The sequence below is a fragment of the Amaranthus tricolor genome, chromosome 6, assembly GCF_026212465.1.
Source record: "Amaranthus tricolor cultivar Red isolate AtriRed21 chromosome 6, ASM2621246v1, whole genome shotgun sequence".
Lineage (NCBI taxonomy): Eukaryota > Viridiplantae > Streptophyta > Magnoliopsida > Caryophyllales > Amaranthaceae > Amaranthus > Amaranthus tricolor.
This window is the reverse complement of record NC_080052.1, coordinates 22,795,601-22,818,129: the sequence shown is the minus strand read 5'-3', so window position 1 is coordinate 22,818,129 and position 22,529 is coordinate 22,795,601. Positions and strand designations below refer to the sequence as shown.

Here is a 22,529-nt window from a genome sequence, read left to right as displayed (position 1 = left end):
ATTGTTGCTTAAAGGGGCGCCTAGGTTTTTTCTAATATTGTCTACTAAAGTGAAAGTGAGTTTACATTATAATTCGTTTTTTACGATTTTTATGCGAGTAACTTTCATCCCTAGATCTGAGGAAAAATCAAAATTTCATTCACAAATTCTTGTAAGTAGGCATTAAAATTAATATAAGTAAATATTTAAAATATTGTAAATAGACATTAAAAACATAATAAGTAGACATTAAAAATAATATAAAATAGACATTTAAAATATGATAAATAGACATTAGCTTTTAATGGATTGGGTACGAGAACGTCTAATAAATTTCATTTCATTAAGAAAAAAAAAGCAACGAGGCAACGAAAAAACGACGACATTTAACGAGCTGTTTTAGTGAAAGTGTGGATATATTAATATTACTCATTTTAAGAGAACTCTCCGGTCCTGGCTTTTTCTTTCTTTTTTTTTTTTAATGGAATTCAAGAGAGCTCCTTGCTCTTGTTGAAGTTGTGGTAATTTTTAGGGTTTATCACCCAAATTTCGATTGCAATTGCCAATTGTAATTATTCTAGTAGTAGTAGTTTAGGGCTAATGAACGTTGAAGATTGAGCTCTTAAAGCTGCATCGATTGGAGACTAATTTTTGCATTGCTAAGTAATGTGGACCAACATCTTCAGAATTGTATGTAATTAGATATTTGATTTGATTGTGTTTTCTTAGGTGATTTGATTTTATTTAATTGGGGTTGAATTGTGTGTAGGGCGGTCTTCATCACGTATCGTGGTTCCAATTTCTCCCTATTGAATCCGATTTGACAACTTTACCTGATAAAAGGTCTGCCCTTTTCTTGCTTCTCTTCTATCTCTATTCCTTGCTTTAGTAGTTTGAATTAAAAGAAGATTTATGGATTTTATCGTTGGTTTATTACTCCTAGTTATTCTTACTATTGTATCATATATTGTTGTTTGAAATACCTTCCCTTTGATGCAAAGGAGAAAATTCGTAGGATTGAGAATTAATCATATACTGTGTAAATGTTAGGCAACGGAATTAGAGAGGAAAGAGTGGGAAACAGAGCTGAACTTGCCTAATTACTTTGCATCCGAAAAGCTAAATTGGGTTTTCGATAACAAAAAAAATTAAAATTCTTTTCTTTAAAGCGGGTGCGATTCACAATAGTTAATACAATTCTGAAGAAAAACTAAAAGTAATAAGACAAGATTGAAATGAATTCTTTACACCGAGTGCGATACTCAAAAGAAAACTAAAAGTAGGCAAATTTTCAAATTGAAGATAACATCTGACAAGCAACGCCAATGTTGGCAGTGCAAAGACAGAGCAGAGAGATGGTGCTACACTTGAAGTTCTGCATTCACATCTACAGCTACAAAAGGACGGGTTTCTCAGCACTTGGACAAACTGTTTTGTGGGCCCATGGGATCCTTCTCAGGGAATGCACAATCCTGGTAGGAATTAATTCACCTACCAAAACTCTAATATTACCTTTGATGACTTGGTGTCTTGCTGATTTTACTTCGTTCTTGTTATTTACCATCAGATGAGAAAATTAAGCTTTGGCTTTTTCTTCCTGGGCGCCATTCATGCATTGCTGAAACTGCTCAAGCTGCAGTCTGTAGATTAAGAGGTAACTGGTGACTCTTTATGTATTCTTCTCCTCTTCCTTTTATTGGTTTATGCTTTATTTTGTGAATTATATTAAGGTTTTCTACTATGTCATGCATCTCCATTTAATATGCTTTGGAGTCTACTTACTGTTTTGATGCTTTGTTAATTTACTATGTTTTAATGTTTTTTCATGCTTTAATGTTTGTTTATGAAGTTGTTGCCTCTGGAATCTGGATTTCTCCGGGTGATTCTGAAGAGGTTGCAAATGCTTTGTCACAGGCACTAAAAAATCGGTTGGAAAGGTTTGTTTGTCCATGTTTTTTCTTCTTGACTTTCCATTACAGTTTCACAACATGCTTTTGTTCCTATATATTATCTGTTTATATACTTTGTTTCTGTACTCCTGTTCAGAACACTTATGGAGCTCTCATATCTAAGATTTGGTGATGTATTTTTGAGATACCGGCCCTTTTCACAAAGTGAAGAACTATTCAGGTTTGTTGTGTGTTTTTTTGATGAGCATGAGTAATATGGAGTGATTATTTTTCTTTTCTTTCAAGTAATAATGCAAACGTGCAATGTTGTAAAATGACTTACGATTTAACAAAACGAGTTGTGTTGCGTTTTGCTGTTCCTTGGTCTCACAATTGTGTAGAATATGCATTATCTTGGTTGAATGATAGCTGCAATTCACTCATTGTATTTGTTAGTGTAGTACCTTTTTCTTAACAATTGTATATTTTGAAACCCGATATATTGTTTGTTTACCTAGTGGTTGTGCCTTGTGAGTTTGTGATGCATGGGTTGTTGTTAGTTGTAGAGGGCTTAGCCATGAAGTTTGTGAAACCATGCAAAGAGAAATTGGTAGCAACATTGAGAATGGTTCGGTGTATGATGATAGTAGTTAATATGAATCTTATTTTAAAAAGCACACCTCAAATGAGGCTAAAGAAAAATTGCTTTGCTTAATCTGGGTCCGGCACACAATGCATACTTTTGTGCGATTTTTTTATGTTTTTAGATTTTTGAGAGAAAATGGTTTTTTAATAATTTTTCATTTAACATGGTAACAATTAGACAAAAAAGGTTGTCTTCTTGTAGAGAGAAGGAGAAGGAAGAAGGATTTGCTCTTGTTTATGAAGAGCGACAACGAGAGAGGGTAATAATAATGGAAAAACAAGTGCAAATGACTGACAAGAGATGTACGATTTTAAAAGTTAAATGTCGTTTTTTGAGAGTTTTGACCTAATATCAACCTTATTACAACGACTTCTATGTGGTTTTGTAGAGCTTCCAGTACTTTTTTTGAGTCAGATAATTAGATTAGGAATCTTGGAAATTCTTTTTTCCCATGGGATCAATATATAGTGATAAAATGCTTGAATGTGAAGAGTTGTTCCAATAGGATTACATCTAGTATGAAGTATGGACATCCTTTTTTTGGTGTAATATAGTGGATATCTTTCACAGATGCTATGCAATTCTCATTGGTGGTGGTGGCCATAATGTAATCTTGTTTAAAGGTTACTCTTTGAATTCCTTTACACATCTAGGATGTATTTTTATACTTTGTTGTATACTTTTAGCCTCCAACATATGGATCAGTTCTTATCACATGCTTGTAGAGGGTGACTTGAATTTTGTACGTAATAATGAACTACGATGCATTTTGTGGAACTCCGATGGATTTGAGTACGTGATTTGGATCTGTTAGTGTGTCATTAAGTTGTTTTGATGTAGATGTTGTATTGTCCCAACCTATCAATTGTCGTATTGTCCCAACATAGTGTGTCAAATCAGTTGCTCAATAAAAAGCACATAAGGAGAGTTTTGAATTTATAATTGCATTTTTGCTGTTGAACAACTATTATTATTCTATAATATGCCCATAGCTATTATAATTGCTTTATATGACGTACTTTAGTGGACAATTGATTAACTTTTTAGTTGATTATTTTGTTTAACAACTGAAATTGTGAGTAATTATGATTTAATGATCTTAATAATTAAAGTTATTAATGACATTTTAACTGGAAAACAAAAAACAGTTGTAACGGTGAAATAGCGGACGTTACACGTTACATAACGGTCAACGCAACATTTTGACTGAAAATTCATGCATAGTTATACTTGATTTATCATTGAGGCAAATCTCAAACAAGTTACATACGCTAGAACTCATACGCTACAATAATCTAATTTTTTATTTAAAAGATTTTAGCATGTTATATGGATACTAATTATGAAAGGAGCTATCATCGAACAATTTTTTTTAAAAGTCTCGTAAAAAAGAGCATAAAAACCCTAATGAGGTGAGGTGAGGGTGTGAGATTATATCCTTGAAATCCTAATGGGTCAGGTACCAACAATGTCCACTTGGGTACAACTGCCTATACTAACTTTGATTCAGAGTGAGGAGGAGATCTGATCATAATTGATGTTTTAGTCTTCCATATACACGATCAAAGTTAAGGTTTTACCAGAGTTTGGCTTTGAATTGCACTTTTACCTAATTCGTGGCATGGATTCGTTATTTGCTACTTTGTTTTTTTTAAATTAGCACCCAAGGTGATGAATTATGTGTTTTTTGTTTTGCTAACTTTATCGGAATAGCATATGCTCAGAATATGTCCCCTAGATTTGTCATTTGAAAGGGTTCCAAGCAAGAGAAGCAAGAAAACATTATGTCTTTTGTCAGCCGTGGAGAGGTGCCTGCAGCTCTAGTTTCTTCTCTGATTCATCTTCTCGTTGGCTTTCTTCTTTGTCCCTATTGGCAGTCAAATGCGCTTGTTTTTTTTTTTTGTGACAATTATGAATTAACTTAATACTCATTTTTTACATGTGACTTGCTAGGGTATGATGTCACTTCTCAGTCCTTTTCATATGCGTTTTTTTGAGTCTAAAATTTCATTTTACGGTTAATTGTCAGTAGGAGATTGCGCGCATGGCTTATGGATTGATATTTTACAACATCAGCAATGCTATTTCATTAAAATGTCTTGCCGAATACTTGGATACAGTGATATGCACCCATTTGTGATATTTTACACCCTTTTCCTAGTAAGATGGGTTGAGAGTTTGACACAGGAATGAATTGTGCTGTAAGTGGTATCCAATGCTTGTTTGAAATGATTCTATTAACCAATGTGTGGTTTTTGGATATTGTAGGAAAGGTCAACCAACAATCGAATTTGTCTTTGCTGCTACTGAAGATGCCATTTTTGTGCATGCTATATTATCAACAAAGTTAGTCTAATTATCCTTTTGTGGTTCCATATATGTTTTTCCTGGTAATTGTTGGAATGTGACTTTAATTTATTAAACAAACTTAAAAAATAAAGTTACATAAATGTAGTAGAATACAAATTACATATGACTATTAAGATCCTTGCTTATGTACACCACCGAGAACTCTAAGATACCGATCTTCAAACTCGAACAAAGTAACAAGAAGGTTCTGTATGCGACTGGATATTAATTCTATGCGAGATTCTCTTCCTAAAATATCATTTTTCCCCTACTATGGTGCTTGGGAATATATGCTGGAAATATGTTTTGAGATACAAAGAATTACAATAAAATCTTAGCACAAGGAAATTAGAATGACAATAACTTAGATGGAAGGAGAATACTGAAAATTACTTTAGAGGATTGCAAGTTCTTTATGCAAAGTGCAAGAGAGGAGAAGAAATTCAGAAATTTTATGTAGAAAATAACCTACACATGCCTTCTATATTTATAGGAGAGCACAAAACATTTCATGAAATAAACTGTTGCTTCATGAAATGCAAAATCAATACCTGAACCAATGTCGACATTAAATCAATCCATGCCAATATATTCAGTTAATATAACCATATTAACCGTAGGTAGTTATAGCATAACTAACAAAACCGAATAAAACGAACTTTGCAAAAACCAGCGCGAAAGTCGCGAGCCGTGATCGGAGCAATTTCCTAAATAGAAACTTAGTCTTGAAATCTCGCGATCCACGAGCTTTTTCGCGATTCGTGAAAATACTTTGCACAAAACAAAAACTTTGCAATATTGGAATATTAAACTTAATTTAATTAATTAATTTATTTGATTTAATTAATTTATTATTTTTGATAACCATCATACACTCTAAATGAAAACAATAGTCGTTGTTTTTGCATATCGTAACAATTATTCTTTTCATGTTTCCCTGAAGGCATGTACGAACCATTTCTGGTGGTGATTTGGAGAAAGTGTTGAAGCTTTCCTCGAGTAGCCTTGGCCAGAGACCTCCTGGTAGTTACTCTGTTTTTCTGTTTACCTACTTCCTTTCACTTTTCAATTTTTTTAACATATTGTACTTTACTGGTATAGTGATCTTCTTTTACTTCCTTAATATCAGTTACTTTCTTTAATATTTCAGCTAATAAAGGTCTGGTCTTTTATAGCTGAACCATGGAATAAAAATGAGGCTGCTTCATTTGGCCGCTTTATAATGGTTTTTGAGCTTACCAATCCATGATTTAAAATCATGGAATAACCTTAATTTTAAAAAGCATGCCCGAGGCCGCTTAGGTGTAGAGCGCAGAGCGCAGAGCGGCGATTGTCACTTAACTATTTCAGCGCTTTTGATGCTTTTTGTCTACTAGGGAGGGAAAGAACGGTGAGAGGAAAATTGAAGGAAAAATGGAATTCTTTTTCATGATGCATGGCTGCTTCAAGCTGCTCTTGATTTTTCAGATGTTTAATTTTTTATGCATTTTAATAGCTTTTGTTATTGAATTGTGCTGTACGCATTGTTCATATAATGATGTTAATCCTGTATGATATGCCAGTGATAGTTTCTCCTCATGGAATGTGTGGCAAAATTACTGGGTGCTGTTCAAGTGATCTTGTGAAGCAGGTGTTTGTTGGGTAAACTATACAGTTTTACTTTTTATTTCTTTATCTTCTTTATGATTTTATGTTTCATGTAAAATCGAAGCTCTGTTGATGTTGCATTGCTTGAAAATGTTCTATAATTTACCCTTGTTTTTATTTGATTAGCTGTGGCACATCAAGAACGTCAACTGGATTGGTAGGATTGCCGTATCCTGTTGCTCGCACATCTGGATGCAAGTTACGGGGACAGAATTATTACTTGGAAGTTACTGTTGGTCGCAATATACCTAAAAGTGAAAAAGGGGAATTGCCAAATTCAAATATTGACAGATGCAATCACCCAACATCCGGGTCTCCTTCCAATGTTATAGGGAACCAGGAAGTATCCACTGGCAATCATCATTTTTGTGAAAAGACATTCATCTATCCTCCTGAAGCAGTTCTTGTCCCAGTTTTGCAAGGCTCATATGCAAGATCGTCTTTAAAAAGGTGCAGTAATAACTTTACTATTGCTTGCTGGTTTATTAAAACATTTCCTGGTGCTTCGTGTGATGAGTTTTCATGAAATTTTTATGCTATCTGTATTACGACTATCGAAAAATGTACCATGCCGAAGTTGAAGGTGAATAAATGATTAGGGGTAATATCTTGTATAACTGTATTTAATACTTTTAGCTTTGTTGAAATGGTGAACCTGTGGGATGGCCTGAGGAGTTTGTGAATGCTTAAGCATAAAATTGATTGTTATCTGTGCTCCATATCAATGTTAATCATTGTAGTGAACTAGTGATAGAAATTATACTGGGTAGCCGGGGGGCTGTCTTCTAGTAATAGTTAGGAACTCTGGGAATTCTCTGTTCTATTTCTTTGTTATCGATATTCAGATTGTGTCATGATTCTTTTGCCTTAATCTGATGTGACAATGGATTCTTTGATTTCTGCAGATTTTGGTTACCAAATTGGAGGGGATTGTCGTCACCCACTTTGACTCTTTTTAGTTGGTTAGTCTTTTCTACTGTATGGTTTAATTTATTTTTTTCCGCTTGCGACTAATCTTCAAACCTTTAGTTTATATCTTTTGGGATAGTGTACTGCTTTGCTTTTTTTTTGAAAGTTTATATATGTTTTTTGGTGCTTCTATAATCGTATTTATGTGTCTTGCCGTTCTCTTTAATGTTATCTCTAATGTTTTCATGCAGCGGTGGCTCTGAGACAGACAACATGGTTGATTCATGGTCTGAATCTGATGAGATCAGCTTGCAACGTGGTCTAAACAGTAGCAGCAATAGTAATAATAGTAGCATCAGCAGCTTAAGTGGTAGCTCAAGTGATAGTGACTGTAGAGCCAAGGCAACATCGGGTGACCTTGAAGCTGATGCTGACTCCTTAATTGGCAGACAGTCTGGTCTATCATCTGTTGGTGCCATGGAAACTACTGGTGTTAAGCAGGTCAGCCATTTTCATATTTTTATGCGTGCTCTTAATTTTGTATAAGGCATTTGTATTTTGTGGAATGATCCATTGGGTGTTTCCTTTTTTCTTGTAAATGTTTGCTGGGTACTATGGAAAGTTTAACTGTCTTTTCAAATTTCTATTTAATTTGGAAAATTGACTGCTAATACAGGGTGCAAAACGTTCACGCTCAGGAGCAGACGATTCATATGTACAAACAGGTAGTATGATAAATGCTTCCACACAAGATTACAGCAATTCAGGGATCACAGGAATTGGAAATGATCAAATTGGCTCTCAGTGGGACTGGGATGATGATGATAGAAGTGTAGGCATGGACATACAAGCTCTTCTTCTTGAGTTTGGTGATTTCGGTGATTTCTTTGAAAATGATTCATTGCCGTTTGGAGAGGTACATTTATCTATCCTGACCTTGGTATATATATCAAGAATATATATGGACTGATTCTCAGTTATGCAGCTTCTATTTACCTACTCAGCTTATGGGTGTTCTTCAAATAGACTATTTTTTGATTTTGTGAGATGATATTTCCCGTCTTATCAGTTCAATATTGTGTATTAAACCCATGCTAAGCCTTTTTCAATATGGCTTATCTCACATGTTGTGAACTTTTTAGCTTATCAGAACTTTTAGACTGTATATGAGCTTATTGGCTCTTAGATGAACTTATTTTTCCTAAAATAAGTTAAACAAAGATGAGTGATTCAGCTCGTTCACCCAAATATGAACTTATTTACCTAAAAGAAGCCATAATATAGTGCAAAAATACGGTTTTGGTCACGGTTACGGTAACGGTCGCTAAACGATTATCGCTGTCAAGACAAGTAATTTCTTAGTCAATGCAATCTATATTTCAGTCACAGCAAACTAAAAAATCTTTACGATATGGTTGCGATACAGTTATGCGGCCTTGGTTCAAGGTAAAATTTTTTTTTTCGAGTGTTTTGGATCTGAAGGCTTGAATTCTCTTGTTCTATTTGCCCGACCCAAGAGTAATTACCATCCAATAATGGAGCTCCTATTTGTGATTTCTTTTTACTTGAGAAATAATCAAGTGTCTTAGAATCTTTTCTTTAGACACCATCCGCTAGAAAGGGACCTTAATTTAGTGACTAAACTTCTTTCTCGACTTCAGAATTTTCATTGTTCTTTGAATTCAGACTCTTGGAGTCGGTCCCCTCATCCATCAAAAGGTTTCTAGTGCCTCATTCTATTCTTGCCTCATTTCCCTTCAACATTTTTCTTTTTAGCAACTAAAGTGAGCAAAAGTCCCCTGTCAAGTTAGAGTAATTATTGGGTTGGTTGTCTTAGGGAAGCTTAATAGACTAGGAGACCGAAAAAATCTTTGAATCCACAAAGATGCTTTATGTGTTTGAAAGAAAGAGAAAATAGTGATCTTTTTATGCATTGAAGTTTTGCAAAGGGCCTTTTGACTTGGCTTTTTGATATTGGCGTGGAAAAATGGTTTGCTCAAATGAGAATTGTGGCTTATTTACCGACTTTTGTGGGTTTGGTGGCAATAAGACCTCAAGAAGTTATGGATGTTGTATTATGCAATTCTATGGTCTATTTGTTGGAAAGAAATAGGCGAGCTTTTAACAATTGATTTTTGTCCTAAGAATTTTTTTGGTATAAGGCAAAAATTTTAGCCTCATTATGGGCTAAGGCCAATCTCCTCTATCAAAATCGTTCTTTGAACGGGCCATGTAGAGGAGAATGGAACACACTAATGTAGCTAGATAGCTGAACTTTTCAATGATCTCTAATACTTATAAATATAATGGATCACTGAAGTTTCTTTATTATAAAATTTTTCTTTATAAAAAAAGTAAGTACTGTAAGTGAGATGTTGAATTTTTGGTTTTGAGTTTTCTATTTTTTTTGAGTGTAAATAACAAACGTGAAAGATTTTACACTGTATCAAATGGAAATCATAGGTGTCAACGACGTGCACGGATCGTTGTCCTTATTTGAAAAAGAAATTCAATACCATTATTGTAAATCAGTCTGTCTTGACGCATACATAGTTCAAATTGTTGATAGTATTCGTTATTTTTTTTGGAAAAAGTACATACCTTGTGAAAAGGAACTCAAATTCTCATTCGTTTGTCTGGAAGCCCCCAGGAACCGCAGAGTCTCAGGCACTCATGATTTCTGGTCAAGATTGTGGAGATGGAGGTGGAAGTCCCTCAGGTGCCCTTATGGATGTTCCGGATCAGATGATGTCTTCAGGTTTTCAAATGTTTGAAAGCTTTCAACCTTCTTCGATGGGCATGGAAGAGTGTGTTAGTACTATTCAAGAAGCCACAAAAAGTACTTCTTCATCTGGTCCTGTGAGCTGTGCACCAGCAGTTTCAACTGGTGAAGTTGATCATGTAATTAAAGCTGAAGCATTATTGACTTTTGCTCCTGAATATGGAGCAGTTGAGGCCCCTTCAAGTGAGCTTTCCTCAACTGTGTTTAGAAGCCCCTACCAGCCAAAACCTGAGAAAGCTGAGAGTATAAAATCAAGTGGATATAATTATGTTTATGGCGCAACACCACCTTTATCACCTGGCTCCAATGGGTCTGATGAAAATGTTGGTACGACGGCTGATTCCAAAATACATCCTGGAAAACATGATATTGGTTCTATTCTCCAGAAATTTTACACCCAGATTGATAGAGGTCAAACTCCAGTGGATATAAAGTCTGTTATGAGTAACAATTCAGTGATTTCTTCTGAGGGGGAATCTTTGTCTTTATTTTCTGGTTTCAACTCTGCTACTTCTGTTAAAGCTATTAAAAATATGGTTGGTGAAGTGGCTAATAGTGCTAAACACCTACTGATTTCTCAACAAACAATCCCTGCTGTTGAACTTGAATGCTTAATGTTCCAGGCGTTCATGTGCAGGATCCGACATACCTTACTATCTCTTTGTAGTTCTGCTTCTACAACCTGGAACAGATCCATTGACAACATGGCATTGGGACAATTTTCTGGTGATCCTAGTGTCACCCTTGAAAATCTGCCCATTAAATCTGAATTGAAAAAGAAGGAATCAATACCAGTCAGAATTGCTGGTAATTTTGATGGAGGGATGCTTGATAGTCCTTATAATGCACCCATTGGAGTTTGGCGCTCTGTTGGAACGACTAAACCTACAAAAGCTGCTAATTCACTTACTGCTGAGGCTTTCTCTTCCTTATCACATAAGAAGTATACCGAGGAAACCATGAATGCATATCAGAATAGGCAGCCACTTCAAGATTTTCTTGATGCCATGCCATTGCTTGTCCAACAAGCTGCCTCTTTTGTTGATATTGCATTTGATGGTGAATTTGTTGATGGTCCATACAGCTGGCTTGCTTTACAAGAGCAGGGAAGGCGGACATTCTCGTGTGGGCCGCAAATGGTTCATGCTGGTTGTGGTGGTGTTTTGGCATCTTGCCATTCTTTTGATATTTCTGGTGTGGCTCTGCTTGATCCTGTTTCAGCTGATGTAAGCTTTGATCATATCTGCATGACATGCTCTTTTATTTTTTTACTTCTATATTTGAAATATTTGCATAATTAGAGTACTTGAAAAGTAAAATTTTAATAGGTTGTCTTGAGACTCAATTGTCTGACAAGTAGTCAAATAGGATAGGTAAGTAAAATAGGGTACACTTTTTTTGGTGTTTACTTTCCTTCATCTCATTTTTGCGTGTCAAATTATTGTGTCTCTACACTTATGTTTACTTGCTTATATATTTATTACTTGTCTTTCAGGCTCAGCCATCATCAGTTCTAAGTTTGCTGCAGTCTGATGTGAAAACAGCTTTGAAATCTGCATTTAGTAACTCAGAGGGTCCTTTATCGGTTATGGATTGGTGCAAAGGTCGGTCTCAGTCAGTAGATGTAGGAACTATATCCGAAGCCATATCTGCTGAATCCAGTTTAAGCGAATATAGAGAATCTTCAAATGCGTCAGCAATATCTATGGGTAACCCAGTCAGCCCGTCACAGCCCTCTGCTGGTATCCCTTCTGGCTTGAGAGGTATAATTTAAACAATAGGGATATTGACATAATAAAAGCTTTTAGAAGTTAATACAGATAGCTAGCTATTGTAGCTTCTAGGATCTAGTCTTGCAGTTGTATGTGTCATATACTGTAGCAGTTTTAATTGGAGATAGTTTGAAATTTTAGACGCAGTCGCGTAGCGGTAAAAGTCGTGAAACGACTTCTGTAATCAATGTGGATGGTTTTGCGGTTATTGAAGCCTATATTACGGTCGCGCTAACCTCAAAAACCTTGACAATGCGTTGCAATGCTTTGATGTGGTTGAAATTTTGCACCATGTGCACTAGAAAATTACTTTGTCTCTCTTTTTCAATCCTTTTTCATTTTTGGGTATGATTAAGCTCTATGCTGTCTGGCTGACCACTTACATTAGTTGAGGTGATAATTAATAAGGACTTAAATAACTGATTTTGAGTCCAACTTGTGGATTTTATATGTATTGTAATCTTTATCTACAAAACACGTAAATGTTAAACCTCCATTGTTTCTCTGTATTGTATATGTGAAACTTTTCAAACATACACAAATGGGTAGGCAGCTTACTGAGGATAAAAAATGTGAATGTTGCTCTAATTGTGATGTTTTGAATGATTTCCCTGAGACGCTAGTTAGAATAAGATTATAGTATTATACATTACCTGGAAACTGGAACCTTAGGCCTTAGCCATTGACTGAATTCAACTGAGACTTAGAACCGTTTCCGTGTTCTGTTCTTTTACAGTCTTTTTGTTCAGTGTGACTTTTGGGAGCTCCTTGATCGTCACAAATTAGAAATTTACGAGGTGCCGTTACTGAAACATTTTTAGCGCATTTTACCTTTACACATGAGCACTATGTCATTCTTTCCAGACAGCTCTGTTCCTGTATTGTTCCTGGTAGTACTATAAAGTTGAGGTATATTAAACTGCTTGGGCTCTTAAAAAGGACGTGCATCATGTTGGGATTATATTTGGGTGTGGGGGCAAGCAAGGAGCTAGAGGTTAAAGTGGTATTCATGATTGATCTTGATTTATCTTTTCTTGTCTTGAATGGCTTTTATCATTCGCAAGTTTGCAACGGTTGTGATGTTAGTTTGATTTTGGATTTGTGTATCTTGAGGTGTCAATGAGTTTTTTTGTTGGATCTGCCAAATGATCCATCAGCACATTATTTGGGTTGAGCACTTTTTGAATGAAGTTTTACTGGTACCGGCCCACTAAGTGGTATGCAGGCGTTGTTCTTTACTTTTCACTTAAGTTCTTGTTTGAACTCGAGCTTTTTTTTTTTTATTTCTTTTTTGTGGTAAAATGAATATGGTAACTTTTCTACAGACTTTCTCAAACTTATGGACCTTATCTGATCTTTGTTCAAAATTCTATGTTTTACAAGGTCTTAAATGTTTAGTTATTTCATGTTGTTAGTTGGAACGTTTTGTGCCATTTCATAAGAATGATTCTTAAGTCTTAGCAATAATTCTTATTAATCAGATGGAAGTAAAGGGGATGACACTAGTCAAAGAAGGTCAAGCCAGGAGCTCTGCATGTCAGATTCAGAGCTGCAGCCTGAGTTGCGGAGGAGGCCTACCCTGTTTGTCATTCCTCATTCCTCTATCCTTGTTGGGTATATAACTAACTCATCTTATGCTTTCTCTTATTCGTTTTTTCTGTCCTTTTACAATAGGTACACCGAGTAGAATTTGGTAGTTGTAGATATCTTTTGGCTGTCTTGCATCAAGTAAATTTTGGCTTTCCACTTTCAAGTAAAACGTTCTTGACATTCGACTTCCACATGATGAAAAGTTATCACAAGTTTTCGTTTTCATTTTGCGAGTAAATCATTTGGAATATGTGTTCTATATTTCTTAAGTTGGTTGAATGTCATGGATGTCAAAATGTGACTTCTAAGTAATGGTTGAAAAATTATTTAGTTATCTTCATTCTGACGATACGTGAAACTAGTAATTCTTTTTGTGACTTGGTGAGGATGACATTACTTTTAGTATTCTTTGTTTTGACAAAATGAGATGTGTTGTAGATACCAAGATGATTGGCTGAAGACATCAGCAACTTCTTTGCAACTATGGGAAAAGGCTCCTCTTGAGCCATATGCTTTCCGGAAACACGTAAGTTGCTAGTAATTTGCCAAAGAGAATCGGTCATTTCATAGTTTGCTGATTTTTGAATTGTACAAATTTCTTTAGAAATGAATAATGTTAATTGAAACTTCATTTGTACTATGCTTTCTCTATGTAATTTTATGTCTATATTTGGTTGCAGGTTTCTTATTATGTTATTTGTCCAAATATTGATCCCTTGACTATGGTGGCTGCTGATTTTTTTCAAGAACTAGGAAGTGGTGAGTGAAAGTGATGTTTATCTATTCTGGCCCCAGCTTTCAGCTTTCTGGTTGATCTTGATTTAAAGATGTTTGGTTCATGCTTTATTCTCACATTGCCTTTTTTTTTTTTTTTTTCTTTTTTTTTTTCTCTTTAGTTGAGAAATATTATAGGCTCCGTTCTGTTCTAACATATTTTGTCTTAATGTAACTTGGTAGATGTTCTCTGTTTTGATGGAATGAGAAAGTCAACATTAATATTTCCACATCTACTTTCCGCTGTTCATGATGAAGTGAATCATTTGCAATGGAATGGATTAGTGCCATATCATTTCATTATATGCCTGCTATCTTTTCGTTTTTTTTGTGGTTATGCTTTGTTGTTTCCTCCTCTTTACTGAGTTCTGTGGAATGTTAATGTACTTGATCCTTTCATTTTAACTTTGATTTCTAGGCTTAAAATTTGTGTGTTCAGGCATTCATCATTAGCACTATTATATAGAAAAAGAAAGTTGCACTTATAGAATTTCTCTCGTTCTCCCAATGCAAGTTTAAGAATCATGAGGGATATAAGAGAAATGAAGAAATGGTCAAAGAGGGTATTTTCATTATTAATCTTATATTTTGATGTCCCCTTTATCTTGCGGACTATTTTACTTATCAAAATCAAAATATACAAACAAAAAAAATTTGGTTTATGCGGGGTCTTCAAACTTTATAGAAGTATTTATAAATCAAATTCTCAAGATTTCCACACATCTTAAAGCACCTTTGATTTTTGAAACTTTTTTTGGGTTTTGGTGACTCTTTTTGTTAGTTTAACATTTACATTAACTCCTTGCCTGTAGAAAGTTTTCTACATTTGAGTTGGTTGGAGGGTGGTGGCCTGGACAGGGGGAAGATGTAAGTAGCTTTAACCCAGCACTCACTCTGGCATCTGCTAAACTATATTTCTAAAAGAGACAGTGAAAGCTAGCTTTTTGATGGCATGGTTGTATGCTATGTTAAGCATCTTGATTTTCTGGACTTGCCTCTGAAGTCTGAACACATGCATATAGTTCGCTTATCCATTTGTCATTTACTTGCATTTGTGAATGCTGTTTGTTGAGTGAAAAAGTTTATATGTTTTCTGTCTAGTTTACGAGACATGCAAACTGGGAAGCCATTTTCCGCATGCTCTTGGAAATCAAATGGATATAGATACGGGGAAGAGTTCAACTTCTGGTTTTGTTGTTCTTGATGTCCCTCAATCAATGAAGGTTGATAGTAGTAATGCCTCTGTTATGGGATCAATTAGTGACTATTATCATTCTATATCAAGTGGTTGGGATCTTGGAAGCTATCTCAGATCTCTTGCAAAGGTTCTCAAGGGCTTACAAGTCGGGTCTGGTTTGGCTGGAAATACAAAAGAAGGAACTAATAGTCCTTGTACTGTAAGTGAAATTTTCTTATTTTACTTGTCGAGTTGTTTTTTGTTTGGCTATTGTCAACCTTTACCCTAATAATTAAAAATTTTTAGTACTTAGCTTCCCTTGGTTAGAAAATGTCTTTCATTATCAGGTAGATTGGTTCTCACGGTTCTCATATAAGTTTGGTTCTCACTGGAACTTACCTTATATATAATAGGGTCAAGTTCCAGTGAGAACTAAGCTTATATGAGAACCGTGAGAACCAATCTGCCTAATAAAAAAGTGTTACTTTTTATTAAATAGGTGTTACTTTTGGGAAAAAAGTGTTTCTTTTTTTTTTTAAAAAAAAGTTGGTACTTTTTAACAATAAAGTATTACTTTCAAAAAAAAAATTATTTTTCGAAAAAAATATAATACAAAGTAACATGTTTTTTTTCAAAAAATAACACCTTTTATGTAAAATGTAACACCTTTTTGTGAGTTTCTTTTAGAATTTTTTTTTCTGAAAGTAAACCTTTTTTGCCTATAAGTCTTTTTTTCCTAAAAAAAGAACACTTTTTTACCTAAAATAACACCTTTTTAGTAAAAAGGTAACACTTTTTTGTCAGACAGATTGGTTCTCACAGTCTCATAAAAGGATGGTTTTCACTTGAAACTTCTTCCTATTTATATATATATATATATGGGAAATTCCACGTGGTAATCCTGAGGTTTTGGGTTTTCCATGTGGTAACCAAAACTTTTAAAAAATTCTCGTGGTAACCCTGAGGTTTATCAAACCTTTTTGCACATTAAACGTTAGCAAACGTTAATTTCGAAGCTTAAAAGATGTTGTAGGCCTATTTATGCGGCTCACCATTTCAAGTTCCATCAGTTTCAACTTTTTTGCCCCAAAACATAAATCCTAACTCTACCATCTTTCAACCAAATCACATTTTTCCTCCAAATTCAAATGTAATTTGAAATGGTGATTGGGATGAAAGATGGTAGAGTTAGGGTTTATGTTTTGGGGAAAAGGTCAAAACTAATGGTATTTAAAATGGTGAGTCGCATAAATAGGCGTACAGTAGCCTTTAAGCTTTGAAATTAAGTTTGCTAACGTTTTATGTGCAAAAAGGTCACGGTGAAACAATTTGGTAAACCTCAAGGTTACCGCGTGGATTTTTTAAAAGTTTTGGTTACCACGTGAAAAACCCAAAACATCAGGGTTACCACGTGGAATTTCCCTATATATATTTATAGGAAAAAGTTCAAGTGAGAACCATCCTTATATGAGAACCGTGAGAACCAATCTGCCTGACAAAAAAGTGTTACTTTTTTACTAAAAAGGTGTTACTTTTAGGCATAAAAGTGTTACTTTTTTTTGAAAACAAAGATGATACTTTTAAGCAAAAAGTGTTACTTTAAGAAAAAAATTCTGAAAAAACTCATAATAAGGTGTTACTTTTAACGTAAAAGGTGTTACTTTTCGAAAAAAATGTGTTACTTTGTATTTATATATTTTCTTTTTTCTGAAAGTAACACTTTTTTGCTAAAAAGTTTTAAATTTTTTTAAAAACAAAAGTAACAATTTTTTGTTCAAAAGTAACACTATTTCTGTGAAAAAGTAACACATTTTATCAGAGAGATTGGTTCTCGCAGTTCTCCTCATATAAGCTTGGTTCTTAGTTCTCACTGGAACAACTTCCTATATATATATATATAGATGTAGGATTAAGAAGGATAAGGATTTTTGTTTGATTTTGTTTTGTTACTATATATACAAAACAAGATGCTATGTTATAAAGTAAGAACATTATAAAAATTTATGTCATAACTACTTTTCTGTGTAACATAGTTTTACAATTATGTGTTTTTGGCTCAATCGTGACCATTGGTTTTTCTTATTTTAGTGAAATCAAGGGTGTAGAGTCATTCTTACTCCTCTTATTTTCAACACCCTTCCCATTGGATCCCTCCCCTATATATATATATATATATATATATATATATATATATATAATGTGAAAAAAGATTCTTGCTCTTCATCTTTGCACTTATATCTAGGGAGTGTTTCGTACTCCTATTTCCTATGCCTATTCTGATTTCAGCAGCTTTTCATTTACAACTACACCTGGTTAATGGGTGGGGGGGTGGGGGACGCGACAAATGTGGGGCATCAATGTATCTTGCGGGTTGTGGGTTATGCGGGTTATGGGTCAGTTTTTTTGAAAGGGGCTTTCAATGGGTAAGAATTTATTACTGTTCTTTTCCTCTCACTGTTAACTGAAGCTAGATTAATCTCTATTTAAATTTTAGACCTGCAGTTTCCATTTTCTTTCATACAAAAATCTGATTGAAACAAAGAAATAACTTCTATTATTTAATATTGAACATTAAACCTGCAATGTCCATATCTGTTTCCAGTTTTTTTTTTTTTTTTTTTTTTTTTTTTTTTTTTTTTTTTTTTTTAGCTCAATTTTCCACATTTTGAGAAAGCATATCCTGACCAAAATAAATTCTGATTTTCCATCAAGAATTAAATCATTAATATGGGCTTAACAATAGCCATACTGGAAACACAAATGATTAGCAGCAAGACAGACCCATTATTGACACTTCATGACCCATTTATTGACCCTCTTAAACAAACTCCATTAATGATTCGCCCCAATAATGACCTTTCACATACAACCCAGCCGCAATCCACTGGACCGACCTGTTCCATTAACCACCTCTATTTACAGCCATCAGAAGAAAAAACTTTTTTGATTGTTAAAAATATTCTCCAGAATTTAGAACTACAACAACACTTTAAATATCAATATCTGTGTTTTATTTCCGAGCTGAATCTGGATTTTACCCTTCTGAAAGGACTGTAGTACTTCAAAATAGAACTTGACGAGTCCAGCACTTGGATCTCTTACCTGAGTTTGACATCCTGCCGAGCACCATAAGTACCTATCTATGTGAAAATTGGCAGTTGGACCCCCAGTCTTGCGTGCGGTTGATTTCAGGTTAACTGATTTAGAATTCTGGTCATTATTCTTTGTTATGTGTCCAATTGGAGTATACTTATCTAGAGTCTTGGCTCAGCCTCTATGAATTGAAATAATAATCAGCCATGTTCATTAACAAAACCGTAGTATAAGGGTTTCATTCTACTAGTCAATTTAATTGAAAGGCCTTGGTGTATGCTAAAATAACTTGAGCTCTCTTACTTTTTGCTTCTTGGACTTGTGAGCTTTTGTGTGCTAGTTCAGTTGACATTGCTTCGCTATTGCTTCTTGGTGCAGGTGATCTATGTTGTGTGCCCATTTCCTGATCCAGCTGCTGTTCTGCGTACTATTGTTGAATCTTCTGTAGCTGTTGCTTCAGTGATATACTCATCTGATAATGACAAGAGAGCCATGTTGCACAGTCAGGTGGCACAAGCTTTAAGCCATGCATCAGGTGTTGATGAAGCATCCATATCAAATATTCCTGCACTCTCAGGGTTTAGTGTTCCTAGATTAGTTCTGCAAATTATTCCCATAGATGCAATTTTCCGAGTTACAGCTCCAAGTCTTAACGAACTTGTTATGCTTAAAGAGATAGCTTTTACTGTTTATAACAAGGCTAGGCGTATCTCGCGAGGATCCTCTAATGATATTGTACATTCATCACACTTTTCTGGTAGATCTTCATCAATGTTGGCGAACATGGCCAATCCGATTCCGAGTATGTGGAAAGATTGTGTTGGTTCTCGCATTTCAGGTCCATCGCTATCAAGGGAAGCTGATCTTGATCCTGGGTTGAGGGCTGGAGCCTGGGATAACACATGGCAAAGGGCTGGTGGATTAGGTTGTGACCCCAACCGAAGTGCAGAATCTTTCTTTCTAGAGGATGCCCATTATGTGTTTGAACCACTTTTTATTTTGGCTGAACCGGGCTCTGTGGAGCTGGGGGTATCGCCTACGCTCATTGGTAATATGGGTACAGATGATAGCAATGGAGGATTTTTGCAGAGTTCAACACTATGTGGAGATACAGTGCCCAGCTCCCAGCTTGATGCATCTGAAGGTGATTGCTTTGGATCTGGCCAACAGAAGTCACCCCCAAGCCTGCACTGTTGCTATGGTTGGACGGAAGATTGGCGTTGGCTGGTGTGCATATGGACCGATTCTAGAGGAGAACTGCTGGACAATCACATTTTTCCTTTTGGTGGAATTAGTAGTAGACAAGATACCAAGGGCATGCAAAACCTTTTTGTCCAAGTTCTTCAACAAGGTTGCCAACTACTTCAGGCCTGTGCTTCTCCAGATTCAGGTGTGGTGAGAGCAAGAGATTTTGTGATTACAAGGATTGGGTGCTTTTATGAGCTAGAATGCCAAGGTATGCATGTGTCTTTTCTTGTGTATATCAGTTTTATACAATCCGCTTTATGGATTTTGGGTGGGGCTAAGAGATTGGAGTGGGAGGGATTATTTATTTAGTTTAGTTTATTCAGTTCTGTGGCTAATCTTATTAGTTAAATTAAAATTAATGCTCAAATCTTTCCACTTCATATGTCCATTTTCTTTTCTATCTTTCATGTTACATTCCCATATTGATGAGATTAAGGATTTGGCATTTTTATGTGTCATGTTAAATTTTTTGTGCACAAATGCGGACAATTCCATTGTGAGTCCTTGGCATTCTATATAATCAATTTGTTTTTAATCAGATCAGCATGCTTAAAGTGATTTTTTTTTTTCTGAACAGAATGGCAGAAAGCACTCTATTCAATCGGTGGGTCAGAAGTTAAAAAATGGCCATTGCAATTACGGCGAGCAAGTCCAGATGGTCTACCAACCAACAGCAACGGAGCGTCCCTTCAGCAGCAGGAAATGGATAGAAGCTTACCTTCTTCCCCTAATCCACTGTATAGTCCACCCTCAAAATCTTCTGGCTTCATGAAAGGAGGACTGGGACAAAATGCAAGTAGAAAGCAGCTTATTGGTGGGCCAGCGGTTGTTGATTCCTCAAGAGGATCATTGCAGTGGGTACAGAGCATTAGCTTTGTCTCAGTATCCATTGACCACTCTCTACAGCCCGTCTCTCAAGCTGATGCCTATACTGGTAAGTGTTCTTTCTGAATTACTTATCCATATTTCCACAGAGCACTCTATCATTAGCTTTTATGCATTCTTTGAACTGCACTACTGGACATAATGTTTGCCTTAAAAAATAGTGTATGCCGATTCTGGTTGTGGGAAATTTAGGAAAGGACTAATAGCTTTTAATGCTATTTTTTGATAATAAAAGTGCCTATTTTTCTGTTTATGAAACTACTGTGGAAATAAATAAAGGCTCAGATGCATTGTTAGGAAATGTGATTGAACTTCTTTAACTTCTTTGTGCTATGAAGTTGCTGTTGTTAGTGTATTCACTCTTTAGACTAGGGTGTAAGTCAGCTCTGTTACGGTATTAAATACATTTTGTTTCCAGTGCGATCTTTTGGCCTTGCTTTACTAATTAAAGCAATTGTTGCAGGGAACAATCAAGGTAATACCACTGTGGGTTCATTGAATTACTTGGAAGGATTTACCCCTGTTAGATCTCTTGGTTCTACCACAGCCTCTTACATTTTGATCCCATCTCCTAGCATGCGCTTCCTCACGCCATCCCCTCTTCAGCTTCCAACTTGCTTGACCTCAGAATCACCCCCTCTGGCTCACCTCCTTCACAGTAAAGGCTATGCGATTCCACTTTCTACCGGTTTTGTAGTATCAAGAGCTGTTCCGTCACTTAAGAAAGACATCAAGAACCATAAAGAAGAATGGCCTTCTTCTCTTTCAGTTAGTCTTGTTGATTTTTATGGAGGTTGTGGTTTTCCAAATGATAAATTGGGAAGATCACTTTCAAAACAGGCAGCCAGAGGCATAGTTTCTGATGCTAGGGAGAATGAAGTAGAGATCCATTTGATTCTCGAGTCTGTTATGGCTGAGCTCCATGCCCTGTCGTGGATGACTGTGAGCCCCGCATATCTCGAGAGACGTTCGGCACTTCCATTTCACTGTGACATGGTATTGAGGTTGAGAAGGCTGTTATATTTTGCCGAGAAGGATCTATGTCGTCTGCTACCTGAAAAACAAGTATAGTTCCTTTCATTGAACAGTTTCATAGAATAGATAGATTATCTACATTAAGTTGGTCTTTCTGAGTTGATTAAATTAATTATTCATCTCGGATATGTAAAATTTGTGTGTCATCTTCTGGTGATTATCCCATTCCCATTCCCAGTCCTCACCAATGGAAGATGAATTGTAGAGAAGCAGCAAAAGAAATTTAGCATTAGGAAAGGTGTATATGATTAATTGGATTCGTTAATTCCAATTAAATAGCAAAAATATTGTAAGTTGAATTTCGCTGTAATGTCAATTGTTTTGCTAATTCTTTAGGTATAGACTCGGATTGCCATAAAATATATTACCTTTATTTTAAAATACTTACAACTGATTGTAACTTGTATGGGAAAATATCACTATTAGTTGTAAATATAATAGAACGGAAGAAGTAATACTTTACTAATAAATGATAATGATAAATGATTAATTTAATACTATCAATTTTAGAACGCTTTCAACTGTGGTTCAGATTTTATCTTAGTTGAAGCAAATACCGTTATTTATAGGCATTTTAAATTTGAATCTCCTTTAACTCTTTTATTTCCTGGCGTACCATATAATTTAATAAAACACTTCCCACTTCAAGTGATCAGCCATGGAGTTGAGTTGCTTGTTTTCGCTTAGACATTATTGCTTTCCTCATCCAACATCATCAATGTGATATTGGATGTTAGAACAACACTATCTTTCT

At 35.3% G+C, this 22,529-nt stretch overlaps 1 protein-coding gene across 1 annotated transcript; it reads left to right on the top strand.

The window, feature by feature from the left end:
- The first annotated feature begins 349 nt into the window (after window positions 1-349).
- On the top strand, window positions 350-22,114 carry LOC130816148 (mediator of RNA polymerase II transcription subunit 13). The gene is made up of 22 exons (XM_057682799.1): window positions 350-669; window positions 749-822; window positions 1,315-1,454; window positions 1,547-1,633; window positions 1,829-1,916; window positions 2,026-2,109; window positions 4,783-4,860; window positions 5,807-5,886; window positions 6,426-6,504; window positions 6,637-6,960; window positions 7,416-7,472; window positions 7,671-7,920; window positions 8,096-8,335; window positions 10,063-11,427; window positions 11,697-11,964; window positions 13,455-13,587; window positions 14,002-14,089; window positions 14,244-14,322; window positions 15,439-15,734; window positions 18,986-20,063; window positions 20,433-20,789; window positions 21,204-22,114. Exons 1-22 carry the CDS (start codon window positions 646-648, stop codon window positions 21,809-21,811), a joined length of 5,877 nt encoding a protein of 1,958 aa, XP_057538782.1. The 5' UTR covers window positions 350-645; the 3' UTR covers window positions 21,812-22,114.
- Window positions 22,115-22,529: the final 415 nt, after the last annotated feature.